Below are 23,049 nucleotides of genomic sequence, written 5' to 3'. Positions count from 1 at the left end.
TGGTATTGCCAAATTTGCTTTTCTAAAATCTATTTGAGCTCTTGTCGTATAGTCCACAGGGAGTTGTGCTGTTAACCCAAAGATCACATATCCCTGATGGTTCAAATTCATCAGATGCACCTGATGGTTCGACTCCAAATCTTGCTCTGGGAGCAGGATGGTTAATCTCCTCTCATGTGATTACAGCTTCAGAAAAACCATTAGATGGTCAAATACGAGTTACATCTAACTCATCAGCACATAATAACAATAATATGTTTCAACTAATTTTGTTGTTGTTCTTGTTGTTGCTGTTATGTGCCATCGAGTCACTTGCGACTCATAGCGACCCTATGTACAACAGCCCTAAACTCTGCTCTGTCCTGTGCCAATCGCACTGTCTCCGACACTCCCATCCTGATTATCCCAGTCACTGAATTAATCCACCTCATAGAGGGACTTCCTCTCCTGCGCCGTCCCTCCACCCTCTCAAGCATGATGTCCTTCTCCAAGGACCGGTCTCTCCTCACAACATGTCCAAAGTATGTTAGACGGAGCCTCAGAATCCTTACCTCCAAGGAGCCACCCGGTTTAACCCTTTCCAGGACAAATCTGTTTGTTTTCCTAGCAGTCCATGGTATTCTCAATACTCTTCTCCAGCACCACAGCTCAAAGGCATCAATTCTCCTTCTATCCTCTTTGGTCACTGTCCAACTCTCTGATGCATAACAAGTGATTGCAAAGACCATGGCCTGTATCAAACACACCTTAGTCTCCAGAGAGACACCATGGCTCTTCAGTACTTTGGAGAGGTCCCTAACAGCAGACTTTCCCATGGCAATGCGCCTTTTAATTTCGTGGCTACTGGTGCCAAGAGTGTTGACTGTGGAGCCAAGCAAACTAAAGCTGTGTACAATCTCAATCTCTTCACCATCCATCCTGATGCTGTCAATTGGTCCAGTGGTGAGAATCTTTGTCTTCTTGACGTTGTGCCTCAATCCATGTTGTAGGCTGCAGTCCTTGACACTCTGCAGCAGGCGCTTCAGGTCCTCTTCAGTTTCAGCAAGCAGGGTTGTATCACCCGCATAACACAGATTGTTGATAAATTGTCCACCCACATTTCTCCTCATAGAGCCCAGCCTCTCGGATAATCTGTTCTGCATATAGGTTGAAAAGGTATGGAGATAGGATGCATCCCTGGCGTACGCCCTTCCCAATTTTGAACCATGCAGTGTTCCCTTGCTTTGTTCTGATGATTGCTTCCTGGTCCAAGTATAAGTTTCGCATTAGAACGATCAAGCGTTCTGGGATTCCCATTCTTCTCAGAGTCAGCCATAGTTTGTTATGATCAAAGTTATGACACAGTCAAATGCCTTTGCATAGTCAATGAAACACAGATAGACATTCCTCTGGTATTCTCTGCTTTCGGCTAAGATCCATCTAACATCAGCTACAATATCCCTAGTACCAGACCCCTTCTAAACCCAGCCTAGACTTTTATGTTATAAAATTTAGGTTGCAAACTAACTCAACTGGCAAGAATTGTAACCTCTCTTTCACCATATCAAAGTGCTGTCAGAGTTTAAGAAATGATAATAATGTGCTTAGTCTAGAATGAACTTTTTAGGTCAGTTTTGAAAATAAATTCCCAAAACTGGTCCATAGTTGTCCTCACATATTCTATTCTCATCCTTTATCTCTATTGTTCAATCTAGCTTATACTTTTGTTAACAAGGCTCTCATCAAGTCATTTTTTAATTCTAGACATTTAATACGCTGGCACTTAGTAAAGAAATTTTCTCGGTTAAGCATAGAAATAAAATGTCAAAATTTGCAAAATTGAATGCTTCTTAGAAATCTTTTATGTAAGGGAGTTCTGGTGGCCTAGTGGCAAGAAGCGCACTGCAATTCCAAAGGCACATGGTTCAAATCCACCAGATGCTCTGCTGGAGAAGGAGGGGTAATCCCTTCCTGTGCCAGTCAGATCAGATTTGAGAGCACACAACAACAGGAAAACAAAAATGTTTTATATTGAATTATAAGCCATGAGAAAGTCAGAGAGTTTCAGTCTGTATGCTATTACCTTCAGCAAACTGATATTTTATTGAAGATCTTTGTTACATAGAAGTACTTCAGCTTTTTGGCATTTCCGAAGTGTGAATGATCCTGGCCAGACCGACATGATTGAACCTCGCCTTCCCCTCCTCTTTGGCTCTTCCCCCGAAAGCTCTGAATAATATAGTTTGACCTGGGGGGGTGGGGGGAAGTACTTCAGTATTAATCAACATGTAGTTTTTATGTTAATTAAGTAGATCAATGATACATAGAATTAAAACTATTTTTTTATTTCATTATTTTTTGTGTGTACTGTCAAATCAGATCTGACGGGTACAGGAGGAAATTGTTCCTCCTTCTCTAGTAGAGCATCTCATGGATTTAACTGTGCACCTCTGAGCTTGCAGTTGCGAATTAAAACTATTTTTAAAATCAAGTTTAATGGTGCAACCACTGTGGAAGGCAGTATGGCGCTTTCTCAAAAATTTGCAAACAGAGATACCATTTGGCCCAGCAATTCCACTACTGGGAATACATCCCAAAGAGACCATAACTGACATCCAAGCAGATATATGCACACCCATGTTTATCGCAGTTCTGTTCACAATAGCAAGAAGTTGGAAACAACCCAGGTGCCCATCAACAAACGAATGGGTAGAGAAGCTGTGGTATATTCACACAATGGAATACTATGCTGCATTGAAAAACAAGGAACTCATGCAATATTATTCAAAATGGGTGACTCTGGAGGACATTATGCTGAGTGAAATATCTCAGTCGCAAAAGGACAAATATTGCATGGTGCTACTGTTGTAAAATGGGACTGATATCAGGGTCGGGGTAAGACTGAGAAAAACTGGATAAATTGTGTATACTGCACTGAAACAGATGAGGGAGTGAATAATTTAAAAGCGATGTATGATAGGGTATTATGGTTATCACAAGAGTCCACAATTAAGGCTGCATAGTGGAATGTACTTGGGGTGGCAGGAGGGGTGCAGGGGGATTGTGTACCAGGGAGGGAGTGTTTCTTTTACTTTTGAAAGAGAGGAGTGAACTAGGGTGGGGGAGGGCTGGGCAGGGAGAAAAGTGCAGCAATGAATGAATGGAAATCCAAAATCTCTGTAAATGCTCATTAAAATTATTTAAAAAAAAATAAAGCTTAAGAAGAAAAAAAAGTCAAGTTTATTGACCAAGGCCTAATTATGATGTTGTAACACCCTTCAAATTTTTACCTGTCTTAAATGTTAAAAAAAATTATATTCTTTGAACATATCACAACTAATGGAAATAGTGTAATTTGTTATGGTTGCAAAGCAAGTTAACAATTCAAAATATGGTATATGTCAGGTCAAGAAGGATTTTAAAATAGAAACTCTCCCCTCTCTCTTTTTCATTGTCATCAAGTAGGAACTGACTCATACCTGACCCTCCAGTGACTTTTAAAAGACTGTAAATCACACAGAAAGAGACTGTCCATGTTTCTGTTAAGGAGCAACTGGTAGATTCGAACCACCTGCCTTGAATTGGCAGCACAACACCTTATCCACTAAGCCATCAGATAAAAGGTTAAGCCTAAGGCAGATTCCTGGTAATATCAGTCTATTTAGCATGCCATCTGCACCTTTGGTGAGTTTGATAAAATTTTATTTTTAAAAAAAAATTCTTTTTGAACTTAATTGCAGAAGCTGGGTTTAGTTATTTAGTTAATAAGTCACAACAGCAGGGAGAAAGCAAGTGGTCCTGGTCTTAGTTACAGCTCTGCTTCTTGGATTTTAAAGGGGTCTAATGTCCTTTTCATCTTTGTTTTAAGGTGTAGTCTCAGTCAATTATTGTTATTTGCAACCAAAAGAAAACATGTACATAACAATGTACTATTGTTAAATAAAAATTTACTAATCAGTTCCTCTTGGGAAATATATTTCTGAGCATCTTTGTAAATAGTTAAATTGCTTATGAACTTTGTAAATTTTTAAATTTCTGAAAAAAAAATGCCTTCCAGAAAAAATCAGTGAATGATCAATATTTCAAATATTATCTACATAATACTATATTGATAGTGTATATAATCTACTAGTAAGCATATATTTAATAATGTATGTAACAACATAGATAAAACTTGCATAATAGATGTAATATATATATAGAGAATATGTAAGGAAGATTCATCAACAACTTACATTGTGAAGATGACACAACCCTACTTGCTGAAACTGAGGAGGACCTGAAGCGATTTCTGCAGAAGGTCAAGGACTGTAGTCTTCAATATAGACTGAAGCTCAACATCAAGAAAATAAAGATTCTCACCACTGGGCCAATTGGCAGCACCATGATGGATGAAGAGATTGAGGCTGTTAACATTTACAGCTTGCTTAACTCCACAATCAACACTCTTGGCACCAGCAGTCAGGAAATCAAAAGGTGAATTGTATTAGGTAAATCTGCTGTCAGGGACCTTTCCAGAGTACTGAGAAGCAACGATGTCAGTCTAGAGAGTAGTAGGTGCGCCTAATCTAGGCCATAATTATTTGCTATGTATCAGAGAGCTGGATAATGACTAAGTATGATAGAAGAATTGATGACTTTGAGTTGTGGTGCTGGAGAAGAATGTTGAACACACTATAGACCATCAAGAAGACAAACAGGTCTGACTTGGGGAGGATGAAATCATGTTTCTCCTTGGAGGCTAAGATTTTGAGGCTCTGTCTCAACATACTTTGGGCATGTAGGCAGGAGGGACCAGTCCTTGGAGAAGGACATTCTGCTTGGAAGATCGCTATCATAAGATCGCTATGAGTCACAGGTGACTTAATGGCACATAACAATAATATTATAAACAATTTTATACTACTCAACTCAACGGCACCTAAAAACAGCAATACTAACACTTGGGGAGCTCTGGTGAGCTAGTGGCAAGAAGTTGCTCTGCAATCCCAAAAGCATGAGGATGGGAAATCTCTTCCTGTGCAATTAACTGCCTATGAAAACCCACTAGAGGTTTAGCTATAGGACGTTTATGACTCTATGGTGCAGAACAACAACAATACTACTAATACCATACCATACCATACCATACCATACCATACCATACCATACCATACCATACCATACCATACCATACCGAGCTCTAGTAGCTTAATGGTAAGGAACTGTGCTGCCAATACAAAGATACACAGTTCAAATCAATCAGTTGCTCTGCAGAAGGAAGATGGGCCATTATCTCCTATGTAAGTTACTGCCTCTGAAAACCTGATGTGGGGGTCAGTTATGGGTCAGTTCCAACTCTATAGTACACAACAGCTATTGCATACTCTTCTGTACTGTACTATAGTATACTACATAGCAAAGTATTTTAACAAAATATGCAGAGTTGGAGTCAGAAAATACAATAGAGAAGAGTTCACTTGTTATTTCTTTTTATTTTTATCCTTTTTTCAATTGATATTTTAATGAAACTTTACAGAAAACTTGGATTTCCATTCATTCATTGTCGCACATTTTCCTCCTTACATTCCCCTCCTAGTTTTTTTTTATTTTCATCATTGCACAATTTCCTCCCTCCCTTCGCCCCCCCAGTCTGATTTGCTATGCATCTCTTATTCTGAACTATTGTCATGCAAATAATACCTGATCATATATTTCTTTTAAACAGTTCTTTCCCTCATCTATTTAAATGCAGTGTTCATTATCTCTTCCTTTCTTAGTTTCCCCAACCCCTAATGTCAGTCATGCTTTATAACACTGACATTATGCAGTATTTGTCCTTCTGTGACTGAGATATTTCACTCAACATAATGTCCTCCAGGGTCACCATTTTGTATAATATTTTATTAAATCCTTGTTTTTAAGTGCTGTGTAGTATTCTGTAGTGTGAATATATCACTGATTCTCTATCCATTCATTTGTTGATGGGCACTTGGGTTACTTCTCTTTGCTATTATGAACAACACAGCAATAAACATGGGTGTGCATATATCTGTTTGGATGGCAGTTCTGGTTTCTTTAGGGTATATTCCCAGTAGTGCAGTTTCTAGGTCAAATGGTATTACTATTTCCAACTTTTTGAGAAAGCGCCATTCTGCCTTCCAGAGTGGTTGCACCATTTTACACTCCCAGGAACAGTGAATAAGGGTTTCAATTTCTCCACAATCTCATCAGCGTTGTTCTTTGCTTACTTGGTATTTCTTAAGCTGAAAGAATTTAAAAACAAAATCAAACCTTGATTTTTATACTAAAGATGGTATGGGCAAAATTTTAAATGATCCAGGAAGCATCAAAAGACGACAAAAAGACTACAGAATTACCATACCAAAAATAATTGGCTGACACAGAATCATTTCAGGAAATAGTGTATGACGAAAAACCAATGGTAATGAAGGAAGAAGTTAAAGCTGCACTGAAGGCTTTGGCAAAAAATAAGGCCCCAGGAATTGATGAGCTAATGTGGTGTAATAGGTCTGTTGCTCATAAATGGTTTTCCTAGACCATTGTCTTTGGTTTTGCCATATGGCCTGGCAGGAACATGCAAACAGAATGGATATATTCTGAGGCTGCACTCTACTAGAAGGCAAGACCAAAATGGCCACCTTTAGTTTCTCTGAGGGCGTGGTCTGTACCCCAGAGTTCCTATAAAGAGGACTGCATCTGGGACATTCTCTTTCTACTTCTCTAGGATAAAACTTTTAATCTCCTCCAGGAGCCTCAATTCTGTCTGTCCTACAAGCACATGGTCCACCTGTATCAGCAAAAGTTGTGTGAATCATTTCTTCCCTGAACCAGAGACCTGACCTCTGTCCTAAAGTGAGACAGAATTGATCATGGTACTGGTTCCTAGTCCACAGCACCAGAGCTAGGAACCTTTGCCCAACCTTATTGGAGGACTGGGTTAGTGGTAGTGACCTAAAGCCATGAGGCTGAGGCGCCTGTGTGTACACTTCAGAAGCTGTCATGACTGAGAGATTGTATCACATTGCCAGGCTGAATTGTAACCTGTTAAATTCCCTAATCAACCCCATGATCATATGTTTTCATGAAGTCTGTGTACCTACTGCAACAGATTTTGGACTCTATAGGGCAGTTAAGATTGGTGCTGGAATTAACAGAAAGGCATGTGGAGAGTGGAACTTATGTCTGACTTCATAGGAATTGGTTTTGTATTGTGGATGACGTAGGTGGGGGCAGTTCCCGTTGTTGATTTGGTAGAGATCAGACCCAGACAACTTCGTGTTGTCCTTGCTCCTTTTGCAGATATCAATTGACATAGTTCAGTAAACAGAGGCAGCCCTGGATGTGCTCACCAGGCAGAGCTAAAAAAAAAAATCTGAAAGATAGCTATCTGGCAAATATAACTGGAAAAGATTTATATTTATCCCTATATCCCTATTCCCTAAAACAGTGATCCAACAGAACATGGCAATTATTGAATAAAATCATTAAGATCACATGCAAGTAAAATGCTGAAGATTTTTTAAAAAATGACTAAAACAGTACATTGACAGAGAACTGACAGAAACTCAAGCTGAATTTAGAAGAGGCCATGGCACCAGGGTTATCATTGCTGATGTTAGATGGATCTTGGCTGAGAGCAGAAAATAACAGGACGTCTATGTGTGTTTTATTGACTATGCAAAGGCATTTGTGTTGATCACATCAAGTTATGGTTAATATTGAGAAGAATGGGAATCCCAGACACTTAATCATGGAAAACCTATGTCAAGATAAAGAAGCTACTGTCTGAAAAATTCAAGAAACACTGCATAGGTTAAAAGTAAAACTATATCCTTTCTTCCTATCTATTCAATCTGTATGCTGAGCAAATAATTTTAAAAGCTGGATTTTCAACATCCTTTGTACCAGCAGCCAAGATCAAAAGATGTATTGCATTGGAAAAAACTGTTGTCAAGGACCTCTCCAAAGTTCTGAGGAGCAAAGATGTCAGTTTAAAGAGTAAGGTGCACTTTATCCAATTAATGGTCGTTTCAATTACTTGCTATGTATCTGAAAGTTAAACAATGAATAAGGATGATAGAAGAATTGAAGTCTTTGAGTTGTGATGTTAGAAAAGAGTACAGAATATCCCATAAACTGTCAAAAGGACAATTTTGTCTTGGAGAAAATACAATCATTGTACCCCTTAGTGGAGAGTGGTTAAACTCTCACTATTTTGGGCTTGTTATAAGGAGCAGCCATTGCTTGGAAAAAGACATCATGCTGGCAAAGGTGGAGGGTCACTGAAAGACAAGAAGACTTTCAATAAGATGAATTACAATTACAGAGTGAAGACTTTCAATAGGATGAATTACAGTAAAACAGTGGCTGTAACAATGGACTCAAAAATATTGGAGATGATGAGGATGGCACAGGAAAGTTGCTATGGGCCATGGTTGATTTGACAGCACTTAGCAACATTTACTCATTATACTGTTATCAATCCAAACTAAACTATATTATGGAGCTTTAATGGCCTGGTGGTAAGGACATGAGCTGACAATGCAAAGGCACATGGTTCAAACCACCAGCTGCTCTGTGAGAGAAATATGGGCAATCTCCTTCTAGACAGCACATTACAACTTATTCTACTATGTACAGGGCCAGTGAAAACAAGCACATCTTCTTTGAGATGGATTGACACAACAGCCACAGCAAATCGACTCTTGTATATCAGTGATCATGAAGATTTCATAGGTTATTGTTATGTGCTGTCAAGTCACCTGAAACCCTGTCCTATATCCTGTGCCAATCTCACTGTCTCTGGCACACCTACCCCATTACCCCAGTCACTGAATCAATCCACCTCATAAATGGGTCTTTCTCTCCTGCACTGTCCTTCCACCCTCCCAAGCATGACGTCCTTCTCCAAGGACTGGTCCCTCCTGGCAACATGTCCAAAGTATGTCAGACGAAGATTCGGAATCTTTGCCTCCAAGGAGCATCCTGGTTTAACCCTCTCCAGGATGAACCTGTTTATTTTCTTAGCAGTCCATGTATATTCAATACTCTTCTCCAACACCACAGCTCACATCATCAATTCAGAACTGAGCAATATTTTGTTCTGTTCCAGTGTGGCGATGAACAGGTGACAATTCCAAGGCAACAGTAATAACAACAAATAGCTTATATACTTAATCCTACAACTATTTCCTTCACACAAATACATTTGAAATTCCTTTTTAAAGTGTTTTATGAAGAACCAATCTGGAACTTCTAAAAGAAAATGTATCTTATTTTAAAATAGCAACTCTTAAGATTATTTACTCAACAAATACTTATCAAAGGACATGGTCTATCACATCTGAAGGAATTAGCTTTATTTGGATCTACAATCAACATGCATTGAATCAGCAGTCAAGAAATCAAGCTATATTTTTCATTGGGCAAATTTGTTGCAAAGGACCTCTTTAAAACAGCAAAGAACAAGGAAGGATGCTACTTTGAGACATATGGGACTCTTGACCTGGGATATTGCCAATTATCTCATATGCATATGAAGGATGACAGGATATTGTCAATTATCTCATATGCATATGATGGATGACAATGAAAGGAAGATTGAAGAACTGATGCCTTTGGACTGTGGTGCTGGCAAAGAATACTGAATACACCATGGGCTTCCAAAAGAAGATACATGGGGGGGAGGGGTGGGTGAGTGGGGAGAAGGGTGCAACAATGAATGAATGGAATTTCAAAATCTCTGTAGATGTTCATTGAAATGAAAAATAATTTTTTTTTAAAAAAAAAAAAAGAAGATACAAGGCAGTCTTAGAAGTGAGGATGGTTAGATTTATTTACGTATCTTTCACATGTTATCAGGAGGTCCTTGGAAAAAGATTATCCTGGTTGATGTAGAATCAATGAAAATGAGGAAAACCCTCACTGAAATAGATTGACAGTGACTACAGCAATGCTAACACTGGTGTAGGACCAGGTGGTGTTTTGTTTTGTTGTAGATAGGGCACTGTGTTGGAACCAACTGGGGTGGCACTTAAGAGCATTAACATAGTTTACCATGAAAATACCTATTGCAACACTTGCATGTATCTGTGCACTACACATGGTAAGCAGTATGGCATAGAGTGAGCGCTGGCCTGGAGTAACAATACTTGAATCTGGTCTAGTAGTTTTACCATTAACTTGCTGAGGTCTAAGTGAATTACTTCATCATTCTGTTTCCTTACCTATACATTGAAGGGATCGAAACAATTTTCTTGACCGACTCTCAAGTTCAATAAAAAGGTGAGTCAGTGAGAAATTTAATAGGTTTTTATTACTTTCAGAAAATAAAAATCTTATTTCTCTACATATTTGTTTTCTACAAAAAGAGCACCATTTACAGAAAAGCAGCTGCAGACAACTTACTTTTAATGCAGGATGAAATAGGAAGGTTCACTTAATTATCATATTTAGAGTAAACCTTTCCATCTAAATAAATCCTTCTTGGGAAAAAAAAATCCTTCTTGTCCTAATAGATGCCATGTTTAAAATGGATCATTTTCTTGGCACCATGGCAACCAGATTATATCTGGCAATATTCACTTTTACTCTAAGGCTTGACTTAAATCTTGCTCACCAGCTATAAAGAATCTCAAAAACACTTTTTCAAATACATCTGTTAAACGAGAATCAACAGTCGATCAAAAACACTCATATTACATCTGTAGGGTATTCTACATTGTATAAATAAGCCCTGGTGGTATAGTGGTTAAGCACTTGCCTGGAAACCTAAATTTTGAGTTAGACCCTACCACCTGACCTGTGGGAAAAGGTGCCATCAATCTGCTTCTGTCAAGATTTTCGGCCTTGGTAATCCTCTTGGGCAGTTTTACTGTCCTATAAGGTGTGCACTGACTTGATGATGATTCTTGTTTTTACTAGCTCCTTCATTATATTTTCTACCTTCAAATTTCATGCCAATTCTGGTATGTTGTTAAGTGCCGTCGAGCTGCAGGTGACTCATAGCAACCCTATGAAGGAGAGTCCTCAACGTTCATAGGGTTTCCATTACGGAAGTGGATGCCACTCCTCCTTCCAAGCTTTACTCTGAGTACTGAGAAAGCAAAAGACAACCCTTTATATAAAAACTAAACAAATTTGTATTTGTCAAGAGAAAAAAAAAGGCTGTAAAACTAAAGCGAATCACATGAATTTTGTGGTTTCCCAGTGCATACCAAAGTTATGCTCACACTATACTGCAGTCTATTAAGTGTGCAAAAATTTACTCAAGTCTTATCTCTTATGAGTTATCAAAATGCAACATTAAGTTAGTACATGCTGTTGAAAAAGGCACCAACCAACAGACTTGCTCTGTGGAGCTCTGGTGGCCTAATGGGTAAGAAACTGTGCTCCAACCCAAAGGGTGGTAAATTGCTTAAAATCTTATAGGTAAACTACAATCTTGAAGGTATTACAGGGCAAAACTAGATATAATAGTGTATTTCTTTACCTTTGGGGAGCTCTGGTGGCCCAGTGGTTAAGAAGTTACACTGTCAACCCAAATGAAAGCAGTTCAAACCCACCAACTTCTCTGAAGAAAGATGGAAATCTCCTTCCCTGAGATTTACAGCCTCTGAAAACCCCATGGAGGGTCAGTTATGAGTTGGTTTCAACTTGAATACACCTAACAACATAGTATACTTCAAACTCACTGCTGTCGAGGTGAATTCCAAGACATAGTTGGCTCTCTCTTGGGTTTCTGAGGTTGCTACTCCTAAGGGAAGGAAACTGCCTTTTTTCTTCTCCAGCGGAGCCACTGGTGGTTTAGAAGTACTCAAGACACAGTCTTTGCTTAGCCATGCAACTTGTTATGGACTACACCACAAGCTTCCCTACAGTATACTTGGTAGAAAGTGGTTAATGTGGATGAATGATCCCTGCTGATGCAATGGTTAAGTACTCAGTTGATCAGAAGAGAAACACTGGATTAATAGCCTTCGAAATCATATAGGGCTTTTCTTCTTTGTCCTGTTGTCAACTATGACTCTTAGCAACAATGGAACTGATCCTTATTCTATTGTGTTTGCTATTGATTGGAATGAACTTGACAGCAATGAGTCCTTAAAGGTCTCATTCAAGGGGTGGGGAGGGATCCAGAAAGCCCAGCAGGAACTATCTTTTTCAATCTTTACTACTTTTAGGTTTTTAAAGCTTTCTTTAGTATCTGTCCTAAGATGGGATCACCACAAAAGGTGATCATTGGAAGAGACTCAGTACACTAATTCCTGGTATGTTAAATATTCAATTAATATCACCAATAGTGCCAGATCTTTATCATTAGGTGGATGTCTGTGTATATTACATTGGTAAAAAAAAAAAAAAAGAGTATGTGCTTTGCAGCCCAACGCAGGATGGGTTCAAATCAGAACCCTTCACTTGTCTTGAGTGTCAGCATCTTCATCCAAAATGAAAACATCTTGCAGGGTTGTATTAGAACTATTAAACATAAAAAGTAGCAGTGCCTGGCACACTATAGACAATAGTGACTGGTGACCTGGTGGAAAGAAGCTGTGCCACAATGTCAAAGGTTTGAGGCCATCAGATGCTTTGCAGTAGGATGGGCAATAAATTGCCTCTGAAAACCCACAAGAGGGTCAGCTGTGGGTCGGTTTGGACTCCATGGTACTATTATTTTTATAGGACAGTTGTGCTAACTTAACACAACTTTCAAATTTTTAAAGTCTTCTGAATTCTGTCACACATCATCTTTTTGGCAATCCATCTTATCCAGGATCTTTCTCTCCTGCACTGACAGTTCACCCTTACAAACCACTTGCTTTCTCCATGGACTGACCCCTCCCAACAAAACCTCGAGTGAAAACTTCAAAGTACCTGTCTCTAAGGAACAAACTGGTTTCACCTTCTCCAGGATACACCTGTTTGTTCTCTTGGAAGTCTATGGTATGTTCAATACTCTTCTCCAGCACAACTCAAATGCATAGATGATTCTTCTGTTATCCTTAGTCACTGTCCAGCTCTCAGATGAAAAGCAAACAACTGAGAAGACGATGGCTTGGATGAAGCACACCTTAAAAGACTGTTATCCTTAGTCAAAGGCTAAAATTTTAAAGGACTTTCATGAGGTTTCTTTTAAAAAAAAACAAACAAACCAAATCACCCATCAAAGATGCTGTCAACTCACTTAGTACAGTCAGGGAATGTATTCTCCCTCATGGCATTCGAGACTGTAAATCTTTAAGAGACTGCTCATCTTTCTCATCCTTGAGAGCAGCAGTTCTGACTCTTAGGGACTCTGGAACAGAGTTTAACTGATCCATAGGGTTTTGAAGGCCGTAACCTTTATCGAAGTGGATTACTACAACTTCCTGCTAACTTTTGGTTAACGCCCATATGCATAAGCACAGCAAGAGAACTCCTACAGAAGTCGACACACAAACCACTGGGCAATGCACAAAGCCATGGACACATGGACAGGGTGTGCCCGATCACTGCTGTCCGGGATCACTTAACAGTACCTGTAATTCAACCCCTTTCTGCCTGCTCCAGGAGCATCATATTCTTAATGAGTAGTTGTTAATTCAAGTAATAAAATTTCCTTAAGCCCAATTTAAGATGCAAGTATTATATTTTAAGGGAAACATTTTTCAGAAATTATCAAAATCCTAAATGTTAAGTGGTACAAGTTCTTGTGATTTTCCTTAAAGGCTATTGTTGACTAGAATAAAGCTTAAAAAAAATGTCTGTTCATTCATAGGGTCGCTATGAGTCGTCTGCGACTCGACGGCATCAAACAGTAACAATGATGATGACCGAGAGAGCTACATTGGCCTAGTGGAAAGGAAGCTATGCTACCAAGCTGAAGGTGAGTGATTTTTATCTGTGGCCATCGTCCAGGTTCAAACTGTCTTCCTGTCAAACAGTCTTCTAGGTGGTATAGCACTGGTCTGTGCGTTGCTGTACAGAGGTTAACTCGTGGTTGCTGTGATGCTGAAGACTGTGACAGTGATGTGCCAATCGTGGTAATGGGTACCCATGGTGGACAGCGTTGGCTGGAGCTTCCAGACTAAATCAAGCCTGGAAGAAGGAGTGGCATCCACTTCCGAAATGGCTTGCCTTCGGAAACTATGCACGAACAGTGCTCAGGCTGTTTGTTCATAGGTTCGCTATGAGTCCTCTACAACTCGACAGCATCAAACAACATCATGTTCTTTTTTTAAATAAAAGGTTAGTCTTTGTCCTTTTTAGAGTTTTCTCTAAAGTTGGGGGGAGATCTCCAGTGTTGAATAATTACCTATCAGTCTTACATTTATTTCTCAGAACCACTCTCTTAAGTAGATATTCCTGAAGTACAGACCTATGAATCAAGTTACACAATTTGATATTAGAATGCTCAAAAGATTCAAACATAGCAAACTTAGACTGAGTTTTTCTCCAGTCCAAGTGTCCACACCAAAAAGGAAAAAAGAAATTCAGTATTAGCAACTGAATTCACTTGATCTTTACTTCTTTATTAGTTCCAATTAAACAGAAGTGAGAAACCAGATTTTATATAAGCAGATTCTTCATATTATGTTTATTGCTACTGAACATTTACCAAAATTATTTTAATCTCCATACTGGTAAATAAGGAACTTCTTTTTCCCCTTATTCCTTATCTGTCTAGGTAAATCTTACCAAATTTAAGCAAAAGATTCTTAAACATTATGGAGTTTTACTGTGAAGAAAATGCCTATTTGTTGGCACTGATATGTAGACAGTTCAAATTTCTGTGAATGATATACAACTACTTTCCCACCAAACACAAACTATAATAGAACCTCACTGTATATGCACTTCAAATAGGAGAGAATTTTTATCAGGCACAAAGTTCTTAAAAACTGATTATTAAATCAAGTGAATAATCAGAAAATAATTTATTGTTTAACTTATAATATGCCATATAGATTCTTAGATTTTATAATGAAGTTACTCAATTCTCCTCTCTGGTAGCTTCATGTTGTTGTTGTTGTTTGGTGCCATCGAGTCGTAGACGACTCATAGCGACCCTATGAACGAACAGCCTGAGCACTGTTCATACATAGAGTTTCCGGAGGCAAGCCATTTTGGAAGTGGATGCCGCTCCTGCTTCCAAGCTCTGGTAGCTTCATAGGGAATATAAAATATCCTATAGACAGATTGTTTAACATGCATATAGTTAGGTGAATTATGGTATTTCTTAGAAATGAAAACTCTATTGACCTTTTCAACGTGGACAGTTTTTTAAAAAAGAACACGTGTTCATGCTACATGATTATCTGTATTAAGGCCAATAAACCAGAAAATCATTTGGGCTTTGCAGGTCATATAGTCTGTGAGAAATATTTGATTCTTTTGCACAAAAGCAGCCAGACTCTCCATATATATATAATCATGGCTGTGTTCCAATAGAACTTTATTTAGGGACACTAATATTTTCATTTCATATTCTTTTCTGTGTATCATGAACAAGGCTGGATTCACTTTTAAATAAAAACCACACAAGAAACCCACAACCATCATTTCAAATTATAAAAACCATTTTTAGCTCACAGGCTGTATAGAAACAGGCAGTTGGTAAGACTAGACAACCTACAGGCTCTAACCTTCCAACCCTGGATCTAAACATCTTTTTCCCCCTCTCTAAATATAACTTTTGACATTTATTTGCTGGCAATTAGTTAACTTCTACTTCACTGTTACTATTGTAAGGACAGTAATACAGAGTATGTTTAAGGCTTTGTCTAAACTGCTGGTGTACAAATTTTAAGACAAAGTTTTAGGAATCCCTTAAGTAAAAATTAAATGTACTGCTAGAAAAATGAACTGACCAAGTTTCATTTATTTCTTAACATCACATCTATACAGATCTCATACATACAAAGGAAATGCACCTTGGTTCCATAACAGTATTTGGCTGCATTCCCCACTATAATACAAGTGCAAGTTTACTTGGAAATGTACATTTATACAACTTCTATAAATTAAAGACCTCTACACTATTACTTGTGATAGCAAAAGCGTGAACTGAAGTCCCATGACTAGAACACTTCCATTTGGCTTAATATAAAAGTACTCAATCGTTTAAAAATGGCCAAATGGGGAACAGGCCAGTATATAAAATACTTGTTATGTAAAATTTAATCATTTGCCTTTTTAAAAAATAATCTTCTAACTTTAAATCAGTTATTGAATTAAGTTATGGTACCAAGAAATAAATTTTTAAGGGTTGTATTTTTAACAATCTTATTAATAAAAAAAAACAAACCAACAAACTTCATACATAAATGATATTTAAATTAAAATATTACCAAAATGAAATCGTTTCTATATTTTAATGTGTTAGGCTGTTTACAAATCACACACCAAAAAACCCCCACCAGAGACTCATTTGAGTGTTTAAATTCAAATCTGTATTTGTAGTTTCTAAAGTGTTGATCCACAGACCACTTTCTTGTTGCACATGTGTATCAGTGAAAATAAAGAAATGGAAATCACCTCATCCCTATAAAAGGAATGGTTTCTTTACTAACATTCTTTAAAAATATACATTTTACAATCCTCACACCTCAACAAAGGTGGCAATGTAATAAATACACTGGTTTATTTTGTCTTCCACACTATTAAATGAATGTCCACAAACTACCTGTTGTAAGCTCTCTCTTTTTTGGATTTCTCCAGTGCTTTGTCCATGGTTTTCTCATTTTCCCCTCTACATTTGGGACAGTACCACTTGCCCTTTGGTTTATGATTCAGTCCAACACATGAGAAATGAAACCACTCGATGGGACACTCATCATTGTCACAGCCTATCATTTCTCCATAGGAGACCTGATTGCACAGACAGTATGTTGGTTCGTTTGGGTCAATGGGAAGGTCTGCAGGTGAGGCTTCCCTCTCTGCTTTGGCCTTAGAGCGTTTCTTTTTCTTTGATGTTTTTGCCTTCTTCTCCTTCGGTGTTCCTGAGGTGATGTCATCGTGATCATGATTATTAGAGGCATTCTCTCTATTCTCATTGTTGCGTTGCCGCCGGGATCTCTTATTATTGGGCTTTTCTGCTTGAGTGATTGTCTCGTTCTTTGATTTATCTTGGCTGTTTTTGCCGCTGTTGCCAGTGGTATCACTGATCTCTTGATGTGCCTCAAAGAGTTCCACGTGACTGTCCACTTGTCTGGTCCGGTTCTCAACCAGCTCCACCATCTGACTCACAATCTGAATCTTTTCATCACCCAGTTCCTGGCTCTGAATGAGGGCTCTCTGAATGCAGTGTAAAACCCTCCTCTTCTGTGTACCGTCGGTCTCATGCTTAAATCTCTCATAATATTCATCCAATTCCTTTAGGATTTCTGCAAAGGGAGGGGGGAAAAAGTTAATATTATACTACAAACACCACTAAGAAAATCCACGCTGATTAAATAAGTCTTATTCTATAGAAAAATAATTGCATAAAACAAAAATGATCAATACAAAGTTTCCTAATACAAAAATCTCCAATCTGCAGTCATTTTGGCGGACTTTTAAAAAAAACGCCATTAAATAAGAATTTCTAGAACAAAATACAGATTCCATTTAGCAAAGTTTCCAGGTCTTCTGCACATAGGTCAGAACAGGTAAAATGCTCAGGCCTCCAAATTTTTTTTTATAAAACTGATTATGTCTTTATAAATTTTCCTGGTAGCTCTAAAGCTTATGAAATAATGCTTATAACTTCTGTAATAGTTTTATATGGCTTAAAGACTGGGATTAGATAAAAAGTCTAGCATGCTATAGAATAGGTGAAAGCAGTGATCACTTTACTAGTACCTTAATTTCATTTCAGAATTTTATCCTTCTGTAGAACGGAAAATAAGAGACAAATCTAGTTCTGTTTTAAAAGAAAGATGAGATTCCACTTTGCTTTAAAAAAATAAAATCTTTACATCTATAAATCTCCACAGACTTTAGTCATCAGATACATACTCTTTTTATTTTATTTTATTATTTTTGTGTGCGTGTACCGTCAAATCAGATCTGACTGGTACAGGAGGAGATTGCCCCTCCTTCCCCGGCAGAGCATCTGGTGGATTTGAACTGTGCACCTCTGGGATTGTAGTTGCAGCTTCTTGCCACTAGGCCACCAGAGCTCCCCTAGATACATACTCTCGAGCACACACAGGCACTTGCATTGTATTTCTTTTTGCTTTGTTGTTGGCACAAACTTTTCTCAGAGAAAATCAGAACTGCCATTATGTACAAGACAAAGAACAAGATGATGAAGATATGCTTGAATAATCTGTCCCAAACTCAGAAAATCAAATAGTAATTTGTGCCTCACCACCAACCCTCTACCATCAAGTTTTATTTCTTTACAGAAACAAACATTTAAACCTTGGACAGGTTAGAGACAGTGTGACTTTAAAATGTTAGTAGGCATTTTCTGAAGAAATCGGGTGAGATATCTGGATGAAATGAGAAAAGTATTACTGCTAAAAGCTTATTTTAAAAATATTAACATTTCCAGAGCTATTTCCCCCAAACAGTAAATGACAAATGAAACAGTATCATATATTCTCCAGAAACTCTTCTGAAATTTCCTAAAATAACTATACTGCCCACTAGCAAAGTAGATAGGTATAAGAAAATGTAACTAGCATGCTTAGAAGTTTCATCTTCAAATAGTTTACTACAAATAAGAAAACACAAAAACTTAGGCAACATTCAAATTTACTTAAATACAGGCAACATTTTTTTTTGGCTATCTTTACAAACCGATGCTCTGAAGATACTCATAATGATCGAGCCTAAGAACAAGAGATCTAAACCTTGTTTCATCCTGTGCCATCCTCACACTCCCTGACACACTCAAGTCTGATGCTGCATACACACCATCAATCCATCTCATTCAGAGTGTTGCTCTCTTCTGCTGACTCTAAATTATCCCAAGCTTGATGCCTTTTTCTAAGGACTGGTACCCTCAAGACAACATGTGGAATGTTTAATCAAAATTTCTAAAAACACTGTTAGTATCTCATAGAGAAAGAGACCTGAATTTAGCATATTGCTTACTTAAATACAGAGCTGCTTTCCATCAAAAACTTACCCTCATGCAAAGTATAAAAATCCTATAGTGAAGATGCAAGCATCTCCTTAAAAATTTCCAAAAAGTAGTCCCATACCTGCACAGTGGCAAGTATTTCTGAGATATTCCAAGGAAATTATTCTTTCAATGAAACTTAAGCACAGACATCCATAAACAGAAGGCATAAACAGAAGGTAACTCTAAGTGCATCTTTATGGTGTCAATCTTTATCTTCAACTCTACTAATCAGCTCAACTTCAGGCAAATCACCTTTAACTTTTCTAAAAGGGCTTTGTACCAACATTATTGCCCTAAAAAACAGAAGGAATAGTATCATGGAAAGACCCAACAATGCACTATCCTAATGTTTTAAATGTGAGTCCTGCAAAATAGAACCGAAACTGTCCAATTACTATAAAAGTATTTCAATTTTACATCGAATTGTACAGAAATTCATTAAGCAAAATTCTAAGGAAGGAGTGGGTATTTTTATTAAAATACTTAAAAAATAATCCAAGCAACCTTAAACACCATTTACAACTGTCAAACTAATTATAATCCACTCTTAACTTTTAATTGTCAGCTGATATACACTAAGCAAGGAGTCCCAGCAGCACAAGATTTCAGAGATCAGATGCTAACCAAATATTTTGGCGAGTTGAAATCTACTAGCCACTTCATGGACCAGTAAATATTATAGCCAAGAAAATCCTAAAGGGCAGTTCTGCTCGGTCACAAGGGGTCATGGGTCGGAACGGTTTTGAGGGCAAGTAACCAGATGTACTCAACGAAAAATTTAAACCAGTTTAAGAACATAAAATAAGTTCTTTAAAAAGAAACGCCTAATTTTTTAGTCTCAAAATTTAAACTTTCAAATAAATGAGTGACTTTTTAAAAAAATCTACGCACATATATATCTGCTCTTTAATTTACTAATTTGGGGTAAGTTTTTATTTTATATTGGTTTGCACACAAAATTGGTATACACTGTTTCATACAGTTATTTCCATACGTGGTGTTGTATAAACGTAATCTTCATCGAATTATGCCCACCACTACCTCGTCTTTTCAGGTTTAGTATTTACAGTTTATTACTCTCAACTGCATTAAATACAATTCATAGAAAAGGGATGGTAGGAATACTGATATTTTCTTTAAGTTTTATAAATATTAATTCTGACTCTTGGAAAACCCTTATTTTTTATTAGTAAGTTCCATGTAACCCATGTTCAGGGCGCTGGGATTAAAAAAAAAAAAAATCAACCTGTGCAGATGAAGGCTCTTTCGAGCTTCTCATTTCAAGTGGGGACAGGTGGGTATATACAAGGAAAGACTCAAAGGACCCGTAGAGTAGCCTAAAATCTACAAGCGGGCAAAGAAGAATATGTCAGGGGAATATGCAGAAATGCAAGCTCTATAAAGGTCAGTACCGCAGTCAAAGGTGCACACACCTGCCGCGCTCCCTCTCCCGAGTCAGTGATGGTGGTGTTGGGGGACACTCACATTTCCAAGAAGCGGAAGACACCGGAGTCTGACAAACCAGCGGCCACCAGGCGGAGCCAGGTCCCATGTACCACTCTGTTAAGGGTTGCGCTCATCTCCAAGCAGTCGAAGAGAAGAGCAAGGTCAGGAGAGAAGCACGACCAGAAAATTTGTGGGCTCGTCTCCGAGGGCCATCGGGGCCAGAACTCCGCGCGCTCGCTCACTACCGAAGAGTGGCTTGCGCCGCACCACCAATCTCGCACAGGGAGCGCGGCTCGCGCATCTCTGGAACGCCTGCTCGTTCAGGTCAGCTGCATTGTTCCGCGACCGGAAATGGCCAGGACGCACGGGCCCTAAGGAGGAACCAAGGCGACGCAAAGGCCTTGAGACACCCTGCCAATGGGGAGCGGGCCAATGAGCCCCGCCCCGGGAGCTACCGCCTATGGGAATCGCCAGACGGGAGGGCGGAGGCTTCGGTATCAGGCCCTGGTTCAAGCAAGGGTCCAATCACTGCCCAGGACCAGAGAGCATGGCCCACCCTAAGAAAGCGAAATGCCAATCCCAGGCTGGAGGCCGACCGAACAGAAAACATTCAAATCAACTCGACCTCCCCTCTCCCAGCTCTCACCGCCCCACTCCCAAAGAGGAAAAAAAAAGCAAGCAGCGGAAACCGAGACTGGGGCTAGTCACTGCGTACGGCCCACCCACTCCAGCTCACAGACCAATCATTCAACAGTGAAGTGTAAGGACATTCCATGGGGAACATCAAGACCAATCATAAGGAGGCCGAGGCGGGGACGATCCGCAATATGCTAATGAACCCCTTATAAAAACCACTGCGAAACCGCCTCTCCGGCAGAGCGCGCAGGGGCGCCCTCGGTGTAAAGGTTCTGCGTTTTTGAGGCGAGCTATCATCCAACACCTCCCCCCGCCCCTCTTTCCAGTTTCCCCGCTGCGCAACCCTATCTATGCACATTAGTAAACTCAGAGATATGACCCCCGTCCAAAACGGAATCCCTAATGTTTTGTCTGACCCCAGAGAAAAGTTTCCCCAACAGCTTACAATTCCCAGCGGACATTAACCCTGAACCTCTTCTCCGAGACTATCTTTGCTGGCAGGTCTAGAGAGAAGGACCCACAGGTTCTCCCACCTGCCATATTCCTTCATTCCAACAATCTTTTCCCTGCTTCTGAGGGAGTACAACACAGATCGGCGATTTCCTCGTCTTCACTCCACCCCCTTCCCTCCCCCACTGCACACACACTGAATAAAGCCCTCATCCTCAGCAAACTACACCCAGCAGCGTTTCTTCTTTGCACATCGGTCTACTAAGTGTCCAGCTATAAAAAAGGGCCAGAAGAGGGGCTGGAGTGTCGCGGGTGTACGGGAGAGACGGGAGACTACACCAAGCGGAGTATCTATCCCCCTATACTTTATGTAACACTAGGATTTAAAGATTGAGGGTGGGTCATTGCCTGTGGAGGATGGAGAGAAGCAGCTAGAGGAGAGAGAGACATAGCCCCGGACCGATGTAGACCAGGTTTAGAGGAAACAACCTTGCTGGCATCTACTTCTCCTCTAACAGCTTCTACTATCAGCCACGGTCTTTGCCGCTCCTACAGCCATAATGAACATTGTATATTCCTCAATGTTGTACTGTAATTTGTGTCCACCCTGCACTTCCCCCTTTGCCACCCCTAAAAGACACAGATTAAAACCCTTGTCTCCCCTCCCCCCCGCCCTCTGCAACACACCACCACCTCATCACTTCACTACAAAGAGCTGCTTTGGAAGCCCAGCTTTAAATTAAGACCTTTCTTTCCTCCTCTTTCTTTCTTGTCCCATGTTCTACAAAGAAAGACCTTAGTGAATAAAAGCAGCTGAAGACCTTTGTTCCACCCCATGACAAGAGCTACCGCTGCAGATCCCCCCTGTGCTTTCTCCAGTTCAATAACATTACTTGCTCTCTGCCTCCGCCAGCTCCCAATGAAAATAAAACTACCCTTCCTGACGAGTGAGCGGAGGGGATGAGAGCAGAAAGGAGACACGAGCTTCACACATTTACACACATACAACACTCACCCCAAAGATTAGCGAGGATAAAAGGACTGAGGAGCTAACCAATCGCCCCATCCATCATCTCGGGCCCTTACCTTGGTATTTCGCGTCTATTTCCCTCATCAGCGAGACGTTTCTCTGCAGATCGAAAGGCAAAGACTCGATGGAGTCCAAATAATCCTCCACATAGTTCACCAGGTGAATTTGCTCCCCGTTTGCAGGACTCAACATGGTTCACCCGAAAGGTCCCCGGCGACTCTGCACGCTTTCCGCTTCCTCCACCCCCCGCCCCCCTCAAAAAAAAATAGCACTGCAAAATGCAAAGCTCTTTCTCTCGCACTCCCCAGGCTTCCCCCTCCCCCCCACCGGCTCCGGCTCAAGCCCCTAGGAAAGCTACATCTGCCGTGACTGCTCCGCTCGCCCCTTCCTTCAGCGAAGCAGAGAGCGAAGG

At 39.6% G+C, this 23,049-nt stretch overlaps 1 protein-coding gene across 1 annotated transcript; it reads right to left on the bottom strand.

Moving 5' to 3' along the window:
• Positions 1-16,641: 16,641 nt before the first annotated feature.
• ING1 (inhibitor of growth family, member 1) lies at positions 16,642-22,829 on the bottom strand. Its single transcript, XM_006883794.1, has 2 exons — positions 22,694-22,829; positions 16,642-17,345 (listed from the first exon to the last, which is right to left on the bottom strand). The coding sequence occupies exons 1-2, from the start codon at positions 22,827-22,829 to the stop codon at positions 16,642-16,644; spliced, it is 840 nt and encodes a 279-aa protein (XP_006883856.1).
• Between the last annotated feature and the right edge of the window lie 220 nt (positions 22,830-23,049).

Source organism: Elephantulus edwardii, unplaced genomic scaffold (genome assembly GCF_000299155.1).
Source record: "Elephantulus edwardii isolate Elephantulus edwardi_28Jun2011 unplaced genomic scaffold, EleEdw1.0 scaffold00030, whole genome shotgun sequence".
NCBI lineage: Eukaryota > Metazoa > Chordata > Mammalia > Macroscelidea > Macroscelididae > Elephantulus > Elephantulus edwardii.
Note: the sequence above shows the minus strand (reverse complement) of the source record. Positions and strands in the feature narration are given on the sequence as shown.